Raw genomic sequence first — 13193 nt, 5'->3', positions numbered from 1 at the left:
TTACAATATCACGAGCGATATATTGAATTAAATTTAATTACTTTATTTAATTACTTAATTCCAGGTTTAGTAAACCTTTTTTATAAAATAAAATGTTATCTTAACTTATGCGTTTTTTACTGTTTGTGATGAAAAGACGTAATATCAAGCGCGGTTAAACTACATTACAACTACTACATTCAATGTGGAGCACCGCACTCAATGCAATGGATACATTCACTAACAAATACAATATAATATGTATAGACTCAGAAATTCAGGCTCGTATTGAAATTGAAAAATGTGCGTGGCCAAAATAGTTTACCATCTCTGTCATGTCAAAAAATTATAGCGTTCAGAATTCTACGGAATTTAAAATCGGAGCATAGACAAATATATACAATTGTTTAAGCTTTCTGTCTCTTTTTCTCACAACGTAACTACAATTTGACAGAAAGAGACTTTACTTAAAGTTCTATTATATTGATTTATATATATTGCTGCAATTGTCTCTAAAGTAGATAATTTGTTATCTGTTATTATGTTTATATATATATATATATATAGGACATATAAATCGGCCATGAGTTAAGCTTTTCTATATTGATTGATCCTGATTATTCACGTAGGACAAAAGTATTATAATAAAATAAAAAGCCTTTTTTATTTCTTGATTTTTTTTAATATAACGGACACGATGTTGATAGCTGCGCATAGACACTCACATTGCCGAAGAGTACGTTGCCGTTGCCGGCCGTTACATTATACATTAGCAAATTATATTTAGGTTTCTTTATCGACCCAGCCCATCCGACCTCTCCCTAACACGACCATCATGACGTCATCAATTTCCTCTGGCCCGACGCGGGCGCATCTTCTCTGATTAGCTGAAATATTAAAGATCTTCATTTAATCATATCACTTATTCATATAGGTAACATAATGTACACTTATGAACGTCAAAAAAAGAAATATACTAATGCTTCTAATTTTACATTTAGTGCCAGTTCTCACATCAAGGGCGTAGAACGGAAGAGAAGAACTGGCAATAAAAACTCCGCCACTCTTTTTAATAGCCAATTTTTTTTGTTTGCGTTTGTACGGAGTTACAACCATGTTCCATATGACATCTTGAGTAATAAAGAATAATAAAATAAATTAAAAACAAAGATTTGTCCTCTATCAGCAGGAGGTATGGTGAAATAGGAGCACACACTTACATACTCGTGGGAACAACACGCGAATACATAGTCGAAATAACTAACATACTTCATTCGATTCTATTTAATACTTCAATGGGCGCCGGTTCCCAATAGGGCAGCAAATACTGCCTTAATAAATACTCACATTGAACATTTAATTCTTAATTAAACATTATTGTTACTTAATATTCAGAGTATGTATGTGCACTTAACACAGGAGGCTGATGAACTCGCCTATTAGATTGACAAAAGTTCAAGAAACAGATACAGAAATCGGAGAGCTACACTTAAAAAAGGTTACAACGCCACAAATTTATTTTATATGATAATAATAATTATATCAGTTTGCATTATGTGGTACATTTTTGAAGCACTAATTGACAGGACAGTTTGCTAAAGTCTCAACTGAATGTTTCCATAAACATAAACAGTTCTATAATTTATGAATAATAACTTACCGCCAAATTGGCGCTGCGATCGCTAGGTGTGCGCGCGGGAAGCACTGTTCGCACGACGCAGAAGTGAGCAGGACGACAATATCACATGAGACGCTATTAGCGAACCATAGACTATAGTTCCGTAATGGTGGAGCCAGTTTGACATCGCGTCCTTGCAATTCTAAAATATTGTTCCTAATTAAATACGAATCGAATGTGATAGTAAAAATAATAAAAAGAATAAAGTGAACACAAGTATTTTTTTACACTTTTTTACATACAAATTATAATTATTATAAATAATAACTAACTGCCAAAGTAATTTATATATAAATAATATTAGTCCAAACTATATTTATTAGATATACAATACAGAAAAAAGGATTTGGAAATCGAATTAATAATGATATAATATTGCTAATATCACGGGTAAATCAAAACTTACTGTTCTAAAGTTAGTTTCTCGCGAACAATTTTTGGTCTCACAGCAAGTCCAAGGCATGACATCAGAGCCGCTGAAAATAATGAAAGTATAATCTGATGAATTTTTATAAAAAACTATAAATCAAATAAATAAAAAAAAATGATTTATTGTTTGGTACCAACCCAGAGCTGGTACTGTCCTCGATATATAGATAAAAAGTAAAGTATGATTGGAGAAGATTTCAGGAGGATCATATATATCTGCCTACTTGCAGATAATAAATCTTCAAAGGAGGAGGTGGATGATCGAACCTGTGCACTTTACATAAAATAACAAATGTATCACTTGACAGGTGACAGCTATCTTTTGGATAAACAATTTATGATACCCACAAACAATGTTTACCAGAATGGTTCCCACGCTAGAATTAGAGTTCTGTGTTCTCATGTTGATAACACAAATATATGGATTTTATAAAGATTAACCAATTCGACTTAGGGTCCTTCAAGGAAAGAGCGTACCAATTCCTAAAAGGCCGGCAGCGTACTCGCGAGCCCTCTGGCATTGAGTGTCCATGAGCGGCGGTATCACTTAACATCAGGTGAGCCTCCTGCCCGTTTGCCCCCTGTTCTATAAAAAAAAAGATTGCAACCCGAATATTTTTTTTTCTTGTCATTCAGTTTGGTATATGTATATTGTATAACTACTGTATGTAATGGTTAATATTTAGTTGCAATCTTCTCAGAGGATTTTTTTGCTATTTTCAGAGGAGGCCTGGTACCAGGTAAAATTATTATTAAATTTTATACATATACATACTTGTCACAACAATGCAAAGCCAGTTGTAATGCATGTCCCAATACTCCATCGCTAGCTTGAACACCTTTCTGAAGTAAAATATAACATTTATTTATTTATTTATTAACACTTCGTTGCATTACATAAAAGGAAAATATTAAACATAATTTAATGACAAGCAACTGGCGGCCTTATCGCTTTAGAGCGATTTCTTCCAGACAACCACTGTGAGTAAAGGAAAAAACCATTATGAGTATATTACATAAGGTAGGCAAGAAGTGCAAAAATACACATTACAAATAATAAAATAGGGAAAACAAAAAAAAACATACTTAACAGAAACAAAAAGAAATAAACTAAACTGATACAAGTTACATAAAACAAAACAAAAGGTAAAAGTGCACATGAATCATGACAATCTAATTTAAGATCGGTCTCACGTCAGTTAGTAGTTAGTGATATGACATGGACAGGTAATGTTTATAAAGCAGAAATTTAAAGGAAGATAGAGAAGGAGCTAATCGAATAGTGACGGGAAGTGAATTCCATAGCCGAACTGCTGAAACCTTAAAGGAATCGCGAAGAAAAGAGGAGTTGATGAGATGGGATTTCAAGGATATAGTTTTCGGACGAGCGTTTAACTACTAATAACAATAATTGATTGACATATGCACAAACTTTTCTAAAACACATGATAATTATGGTAAATATAAATATTACAAAATATATTTTTATGTACATTATTATATTAAATTAAATATTTCTCCACATTGTCGTATTGGCATAGGCTGTAAAGATAATGTGTGTATTTCTGTAATAAATAATAAAAATAAAATAAATATTATTACAATCCCAATTTTAGTTTTCACTAGTAGTCGTTTCACAGTCGTGTCCTCAATCAATCAATCAATCAATCAAAATTTATTTATTCAGTTTAGATGCGACTTAAGGCATGCTTATGAATGTCAGAAACGTTTACAAAATTCGCGAAAGAGCAAAACTACGCCATCCGTTCGCAAGACTACCAGGAGGTCTTGTTCTGAGAAGAACGGGCAAGAAACTCAGCAAGTTTTATCCTCCCTTTACATACAATAATTCAAAAGAAAATGTCATAAACCACAACGTCATTTAAGTTACATAAGTAAAAATAAAAAAGGGACAATCTGTTCTGTGATTTCCTATTCAGATTATCAGATATAAAAAGAAGTTCGTGCGTACAAAGATACATGAAAGAAGTGAAACTTTGTATATTAATTATTACTAAAGTAAAAGCCCCAATAGATGATCATGTACCTATATATATTCACACAGCTTACACACTGCATACGTACTAATGATAATTTAAACATAAAAAATCAGTGGCGTTACAACCTCTATAGGTCTTGGCCTCAGATTTCTGAATCTGTTTCATGATCATTTTTAAATCTATTAGGCAAGTAGGTGATCAGCCTCCAGTGCCTGACACACGTCGTCGACTTTTTGGGTCTGAGACATTTCGGTTTCCTCACGATGTTTTCCTTCACCGTTCCAGCAAATGTTAAATGCGCACATAGAAAGTCCATTAGTGCACAGCCGGGGATCGAACCTACGACCTCGCACACTGAAGCCACTAGGCCAACACTGCTAATGATAATTTAGTTATTTTAGACAAATAAAAATGGCCATCTAAACTTCTAATACGTAACTACTAAATGAATACATCAACCAATAGCGTATATTTCTCTCGATCTTTCTTAATCAGTCTCTGCGCTGAAAAACGCTGCGCATGTTCGTGACGCTATTATTATTATTGCGTTTAATCCGTAAAATAATTACCCTCAGGCGCCTAAAGGAGTTTCACTTCAAAAATACGACACGTCTGTTGTCTGTGACACGATGTGTGTCTCGTGATCATTTTCTTCATATCTTATATCTTTAAACGAGCAATTCTTGTATATATATATATAATTGGAATCTCGGAATCGGCTACAACGATTTTCATGAAATTTAGTATATAGAGGGTTTCGGGAGAGATAAATCGATTTAGCTAGGAATCATTTCTAGAAAATGTCATTTTATTTGTGTTTTATCAACTTACACATAGAATTGCTCGTTTAAAGATGTCAGTCAAATAAAAACTTAAATATGAATATAATTATCTTTATTCGACAATTATATTCATATTTCATAATTTTATTAGTATGTAATTCTTACTTAAATAACATTTCCAAAAAACACGATTTATAAAAAAAAAATACCGAACTAAGGTCGGTCATCCAGGTCATTATATTAATATAATAGCATGTGACTTCCTTATGTCCATTGGTGAACCGCCTCTGTTCATCTCTTACATCTTCCTGCCCATTTAGAAAAACAAAATTACGTGATAATAAAGTGTTCTGACTTACTTCTTCAGCATTTGATGTCAAGTAGAAGAAAACTGCACAGTCCAACAGCATCAGTAGTAATACAAGTGCTGCATACTGAAAATTTATGATTATGCTAATTATTTTACTATCGGAAGTCTTATGTTTGACCAACTACTGTCACGGCTCAAGCAGTTGCGTCATTGTAGCAGGAAGGTTCTGGATATGGATGCTGCTATCCTCCAAATTAGTGCTAGACCTCATTAGTTTAAAAATTATACAGTAGTAGAGACTTTAGAGGAATCTTAGACTAAGGGTCCTTCAAGAAAAAGCGTACAAATTCTTAAAAGGCCGGCAACGCACTCGCGAGCCCTCTAGCATCGAGAGTGTCCATGGGCAGCGGTATCACTTAACAGCAGGTGTGCCTCCTGCCCGTTTGCCCCCTGTTCTATAAAAAAATCTAAGACCAACTATTTACGAAACTCGGTTTTGTATCGTATACCTACAGATTACAAAATAAATTACCAGCGAATCGATATATTTAATGTGACTAAAAAATTCTTAAAAAATATCTTAAAAACTCAGGTATCTTTTACTAATAATGGCTTTGTTTGTTCCTTCATATTTAATATATAATTTGAATCTACCAATCAATCAATCTTACAACTGTGCTTTATTTTTCTGTTTCAATGTGTATTCCGTTTTGGCTATTGTGTGTAGTGTAATTGTTTGAATATTATTTAGCTGTAGGAATATTTAAATAAAATAAATAAATTGTTCTTTGACTGCAATTTTGCAGCTGACTTTCATCAAAATCCGTTGCGTAGTTTCAAAGATTTAAACATACAAAGGGACAGAGAAAGCGACTTTGTTAATATGTAGTGACATAGACAAAATGTACATACCATAAACAATAGAAACGTTGAGCAATTAATAGCACCATAGAGTCCCATTACAGATATGAAGAGAAAAAATATACTGAGCATTGCTATCCCTACACCAAGTTGTACTGTCAGAACTTCTTCGGGAAATAAAGCCTGAAACAACAATTTTACCTGTAAATAAATAAATTAGGGACTCGCCTGTCTCTTTTCATCACATCGGCTACACAATTTGACGGAAAGAGACGATGGAGTACTTAAAACAAATGCAGATGCATCGATTAGTTTTATCTAGCTGTATTGACGTTTCGCCAACCAATATAATGACGGCATCCGTACATGGGTACTACAGTACTCAAAACGACGAGTTTAAGAAAATGACATCTAGTTCAAACTGAGGTTAGAGATATACGTTTTTATCGACGTAGAACGATAGCTTAGGAAATAGTGTACACAATAAACTACAGATAGCAATAAAATATGATAAGTTCTTTGTAAAAAAAAATCCAAACTCGGTTGACTTGGTCTTGTGAATTTTGTGAACAAGTGTTTTCGAGTTTCAGCCAACCAGACAACTTTAAAATATTGTGACGAGCAAAGTGGAATTAATAGTTAAAAATGAATTTTGAGTCATTCATAAGCATATTCATGATTTCTTCAAATAGAAATACATTAAGATGATTTAAGATTCCCAATTTGTTTTGTATTTATTTTATGGAATTAAACATCCAAGACTTTATAGTCAAGATTGATATGTTTTTTCCTTCGATCGTCTTTTTCTTTATCATACGGGCGACTGTAAAATGCGAAAATAAGTTTTTTATATAGAACAAAGGGGCGCCTGCCCCTTTGTCATAATCTCTATTAGTTAACCTGATGATAAATGATAAGAATTGGTACGTTTTTGAAAGTTTTTATGAAACTTAGCTGCGGGTATCAATCCGAACAAAACCTCTGAACACTTTCTGTGGTAAATGCCATCTTGCCCGTGGTAAATGCCCGACATCTTTAGGCAGCGCTAAGCCGCCAGATAGGTGGCTGGTAATCAAATCAAATCATGCCAATGCCAAAAATGCCAAAAAGAGACGAATGGTCTAGAAACTCCACATTTACTCTATTATAATAGCTTACAATATTTGTATACATTAGTTAAATAATTTTATGTTAAGACTATGTACTCCTAGAATACTATTATTATTATTACTATACTAGGTATATTATTGTATTGTTATTATACATTCCGTAAAATGATACATTAAAAAGTAATAAAAAAAATCAATAAAACAGTGTGTGAGATAAAAATAAAATACTGTGTTATACAATTTCTCTGGGTTCAAATTACATATGAAATGAAAATGATTAATGTTAGTTCAATTAGGCTTTGTCGTATTTTGTAGGTTTCTAGGGCACACAGACATTATGTGAAATTTTATTGTCATGATATCGAAATAATTGGTTCGTGTTATGCCCACCCTTTTGTTCAGGGGGTGTTACACACTATATCACATCACACTGTTTTTTCTTGACAAATTTATTATCTGTTTTTAGTTTTTCTTTCCTTATTTAAAACGTTTTTTTTTGCCTACCCATATATGTATGTCTTTTTGTTACCACTCAATATGTTGTGGAATGAAAGCCTGGTTATCCATATCACAGGTTCTTAACTAGTTTGGAAACCAGTCTTCCAATATCTTCTCAACTGTTATCTTATTTATTTTATATCTTATATATTATTACTTGTTTTATATTTACACGGCGACCAAACATTTATATTTTATTTTTCAATTTATTATTTTTTATTATTATTGTTACTATGTTGATTAAAAGCAGTGTTGGCCTAGTGGCTTCACCATACCTGATGTCGTAGGTTCGATCCCCGGCTGTGCACCAATGGATTTCCTATGTGCGCATTTAACATTTGCTCGAACGGTGAAGGAAAACATCGTGAGGAAACCGACATGTCTTTGACCCAAAAAGTCGACGACGTGTGTCAGGCACTAGAGGCTGATCACCTACTTGCCTATTAGATTTAAAAATAATCATGAAACAGATTCAGAAATCTGAGGCCAAGACCTACAGAGATTGTAGCGCCACTGATTTATTTATTTTATGTAGATTAAGAATTATATATTTGTAAATACTGTATATTTGAGAGACATATAATAGAGATTAGAGAGGTATATTTCAGTAAATAAATAAATATTTAATTGGAATGTCGGTGTGTATGAGTCCTTGTACCCTTGTGTGTTGCGTGCTGTCATTTTAATACTTTATTGACTTGTTACACAATTATTTGTGTCCTTTAAATATCGTTACTGGAATTCCCAATGGAAATAATTAAAGTAGAGAAAATTGTGTTATTTTAGCAGCGGAACACATGCGACTTTCGGTTCAAAGAGCTTACCAAGTTTTAAAAAGCCGGCAACGCAATTGCAAGCTGAGCAATGTGACCATGGGCGTTGGTATCACCTAACATCATATGGAACATGGTGTAATGATTGCAGCTCCTTACAAACATTGTGTAAAAAAAACTTGGCCATTAAAAAGAGTGGCGGAGAGTTTATTGCCAGTTCTTCTCTTCCGTTCTACGCTCTTGATTTGACATCTGGCAGTAAATGTAAAATTAGAATCATTTTATGTATATTCCTTTTTTTACGTTCATAAGTGTACATTATGTTACCTATATGCATAAATGATTTTTTATTTGATATGCTTTGACATGAGCTGAGCCCCCTGCCGAAATACCTTTTTAACAGTTTTACATTTTATTTCGTTTACATTCTCACTATCACTACATAGTATAAACTAAGTCACTTTCTCTGTCCCTATATCCCTTTGTATGTAATCTTTGAAACTACGCAACGGATTTTGATGCGGTTTTTTTAATAGATAGAGTGCTTCAAGAGGAAGGTTTATATGTATAATAACATCCATTAAATAGTGGAGAAGTACTGTTATTTTTGAGGATTCTAATGTGATGTCGTATTTAATTACATTTTTCCGCTTACATTGGAAACGCAGGCTGAACCCTACGAGTTTTATCAAAATAATGTACTAAGTATTGTACACATTGAAAAGGTCTACAGAAAAGTCCATGATGGTATATGTCTATCTCTTATGGATAACCTACATTTTTATATACAACGTTCACAGATTTTCTGTAGTGTATTTAGTATCAGCATTGCACCCGTGCGGAGCCGGGGCGGGTCGCTAGTGATCAATAAATCTTAAAACTTATAATTCAGAATTGAATATGAATGTGTGCTTTGTTATATGTATTTTTTGTATAAATAGGTATTACTGTGCTTTATATTATTATGTCTATTTGAATGTGATTATAATTAAATACCAGAATTATTTAAACATTTTTTTATCACATCAAACATATTATCTAATATATAGTTTGGTTAGAAATATATGAGAATCATATATAAATATAATACCAATGAAACCTATATGGGCTTGGTTAAGAGCGAGCGAACCAATAAATATAATAAAAATATTTTCGTTTTTATTTAATTAAGCGAGTATCATGGACTGAATAAAATGAATTACGTCACATATACAGGGTGTCCCAAATATTTACTTTTTTCCAATTTTTTTTCTCTTACGTCATCCCGAATAGTGCTTTATGTAACCTATGATCCTAAACAGGGTTTAGGATAAAATGATGATATGTTAAATTGGCAAAAAGTCAATATTTTTAACAACAGGAATGAAAAAACTGTCACATGGTGTACATTTTCTGGAATAAAAGTTAAATTTCCGTAACTTCAAAAATACATGACTTAATTTTTTTTTTTAATTTTTCTGATAACTGGTGTGGCATTACCTATGAGAAAATTTCGACTTGACGTCGACTTTTGGGACAGCCTGTATGTATATTATGTTAGTACCGTGTGAACGAAGCCTACTGTGACCCGGGTCGCCGTCCCGGCGCGAGTTCCCACTGATATCGTGCATGCATTATTGATATTTTAAACACAAAGCATTTGTCAGAGAACCTATTTTTGTTAAGCGAATGTTCTTTAGGATTTAAAACCATTGGTACTGTTGAGGTCTTGACCTCTGATTTCTGTATGTCTTTATCTTTCTTTCAATAGGCAAGTAGGTGAGCCCTCTGTAATATCCGTTGTCGACTTTTTCAAATGCCAAAGGTATTCAGACGGACCCCAATATTATTTGCCCCCTGTTCCATAAAAAATAAAAATAAGTTTAATAATATGTATGTTACCTGTAAGACTACTATAAGTATGTAGTGTTTAAAGGCACTTATTAGAAAATTAGGCTAATTAGGATATTACTTATTGCAGAGAAACTTATTGCAAAATTTATTTATTCACATAAGTAACATAATGTACACCTATGAAGGTAAAAAAAATTAAGTAAATGAATCTAATTTTACATTTACTGCCAGTTCTCAAATCAAAGGCGTAGAATGGAACAGAAGAAATGGCAATAAACTCTCCGCCACTCTTTTTAATCGCCAAGTTTTTTTTTACACAATGTTTGTAAGGAGCTGCAACCACTACACCATGTTCCATATGACATATTGAGTAAAAAAGAATAAAAAAATAAATTAAAAACAAAGATTTGTCCTCTATCAGCAGGAGGCATGGTGAAATAGGAGCACGCACTTACATACTCGTGAGAACAACACGCAAATACGTAGTATAAACAACTAATATCACCGCATACACGAATTCAAGTACGACCAGTCACCGCAAGTAGCACCCGTTCACGAGTATGACGCATTTCTCTAATGGCTTTCATAAATTACCTTTAACGGACCGCTTCTCTCGATGACATGCGCCAGCGTCTTCGGGGAGATTATCACCCATAGGCCAATTGCGAATGTAGCTAGGCTTAGCATCTAAAAAAAAAAAATTACAGCTGTCTACCACAAAAGCACTTCGGACTAAAGTCACATTTTTATTGTGTTCATCATTGTCAAATAATCAAACAGCATATTGTAAGAGATCTTCAATATATTGACGAAAGGGTGAATACTCCAATGAAGGCAATATAATTACGCTATGCACAGGAGACAGCTAATGTATGATATAACGATCCTGGCATTATAATAATTGTAGGCTTTTAAATCGATTCGAATTTAATCGATTGATATAAAAATATGACAACGGTTCAACTAGTTTTGATACTTTTTAGCGATCTACAATCATGAGTGGTTGCAACAGAGCATCATCGCCTGAAGTAAAAAAAATATCAGAAATCAGCGAACTATCAAAATCTGTCATATGTAATCTATGGCCCTAGAGGATTTCTTGTCTACGGTTACAAAATAATTGATCCTTAGTTTTACCATAGAGTGATTAGATTTGATCATAGTTTCCTTGTCTTTCCGAGCTGTGTAAATGTAATGTAAGGAGGTTTTTAGACAATAAATTCAAAATATTATTATTTAAAATACTGAGCCCAGAACTCTAAAGTTAAAAAATTCAAATTTGGTCGATGGCAATCTCGTAATTCCGTAAAAAATATATATTTTAATTATGATCTTCTAACACTTTATCCTTACTACTTTTTTTCTTTTCTTCTTTTTTGGCCGCCCATTGCCTCTTCAATAATTTATTAACTAATAATAAATAAAATAATTTATGTGAACTTCTTTAAACTTTCTCAAATTCATAATATTTTAAGATTATTTAAAGATTTACTTACAGTTGTAATAAAATTTACGAAGATCAATACAAATCCCGCCAGTCGTGATGCTTTTTGTTTTGCCATATCTAAAAATCATAAATAGCGAGCGTCAATTAACGTAACATTACGTTCCACACGGATATAGTGATATTAAAAAACACGGCTAACTATGGCTCACGTAAATAAAAACTTTCATAAAATATTCAGGATTTGTAATAAATATTTATTTTGTTTTTTTATTAACACTTCGTTGCATTACATAAAAGGAAAAAATATTAAATACTTCTGGTGTACATAGTTAGGTAATTTATCACTACAAAAGATCGAACAGGTGAAAGATCTTCATTCTGATGCATTACTTAAAAATACTTGAACCTACATTGTAATAATATTAGAATTGTAACACAATAAATAAATCTATCATAATATACAGGATTCAACGTATTAAATAATGTTGCTTCATTATCTTTAATTCATAATAATCTTGAGTCCTATTTTAAATAAAAAAATATAAATTTGACGCAATATGTAGAATTTAAAATAAAAAGTATGTGTTTTAATAACTTTAAGACATTTTAACATTTATCCTATATTATATGTATCATCTTATTGTTTCTCAATAAACGCTTGTGAAGTAATTATTACCTTTTTATTCAAACTAGATCTTCAAAGCAACAAAAATGACATACGAGCTAAGAAGCGAGAAATTTGAACGAAATCTAGTACACGCGCCACCGTCGCGCTTGATTTTTGAAACTGATAACTTGAATGTTGAAACATGGAATAAAAATAACACAGAATTAGTAATAAATGAAAAGTAGATACTGACACAGATATAAAACCCTCAATAGCGGCAAAATGTGACAGCTACTGGACAAACCACAGATATCTTTTGATTATCTTAGATACACTGCTGTGGGGAAAACAAAAATAAATGTGCTTCAATATCAACACAGTTATTTTTTAAATTAAATAATTGTCAAATTTATGAAAGCTTAATAATTGATTAATTTACGTTTAACAAGATTATTGAATTTATTCTGTTGAAATCATTTAAATTCGTTTGGGATCGCATTTTACAGACTAGAATTCTACTAAAATATAAAAAGTATATACAATTTTATAGTATATAAAACGTATTTTGTGCCTCCTAGACAGGCACAGAATAATTTTATATTTGTATAGACAATCTGTCGTTCTGCTACCGTGAACCATAGAGAAATAATATATTATATGCTTTGACCAATGTTGCCAGTATTATCCGCTGGCTACAGGTAGCCGATTTCGCTATTTTTTTCAGAAATATTTAATTAACAAATCATTTATATGCAGAAAAAATAGAACTTTTACAGCAACAATCAGATACAATAATTGAATCTTATTTCTGTTGAAAATAATTTATTGTTAATTTATAGTATGAATTTAATAGATATAAAAGCAGTAATAAGCTGAATTTATTTCAA

General features: G+C 32.2%; 1 protein-coding gene across 1 annotated transcript; it reads right to left on the bottom strand.

The window, feature by feature from the left end:
• Nucleotides 1-674: 674 nt before the first annotated feature.
• LOC111000517 lies at nucleotides 675-12483 on the bottom strand. The gene is made up of 9 exons (XM_022269972.2): nucleotides 12376-12483; nucleotides 11749-11816; nucleotides 10847-10939; nucleotides 6091-6222; nucleotides 5228-5302; nucleotides 2862-2929; nucleotides 2064-2133; nucleotides 1640-1799; nucleotides 675-866 (listed from the first exon to the last, which is right to left on the bottom strand). Exons 2-8 carry the CDS (start codon nucleotides 11812-11814, stop codon nucleotides 1662-1664), a joined length of 642 nt encoding a protein of 213 aa, XP_022125664.2. The 5' UTR covers nucleotides 11815-11816; nucleotides 12376-12483; the 3' UTR covers nucleotides 675-866; nucleotides 1640-1661.
• Nucleotides 12484-13193: the final 710 nt, after the last annotated feature.

The sequence above is a fragment of the Pieris rapae genome, chromosome 24, assembly GCF_905147795.1.
Source record: "Pieris rapae chromosome 24, ilPieRapa1.1, whole genome shotgun sequence".
NCBI lineage: Eukaryota > Metazoa > Arthropoda > Insecta > Lepidoptera > Pieridae > Pieris > Pieris rapae.
This window is presented reverse-complemented; position numbering and strand designations above follow the sequence as displayed.

Excerpts from the sequence above, each read along its gene's own strand:
- LOC111000517 (XM_022269972.2), bottom strand. The coding sequence starts at position 11,814 with ATGGCAAAACAAAAAGCATCACGACTGGCGGGATTTGTATTGATCTTC. Across the intron at positions 6,223-10,846 it reads AGAGAAGCGGTCCGTTAAAG|GCTTTATTTCCCGAAGAAGT; the intron begins GTAATTTATGAA and ends TTGTTGTTTCAG. Across the intron at positions 2,134-2,861 it reads GCTTTGCATTGTTGTGACAA|CGGCTCTGATGTCATGCCTT; the intron begins GTATGTATATGT and ends CATTATTTTCAG.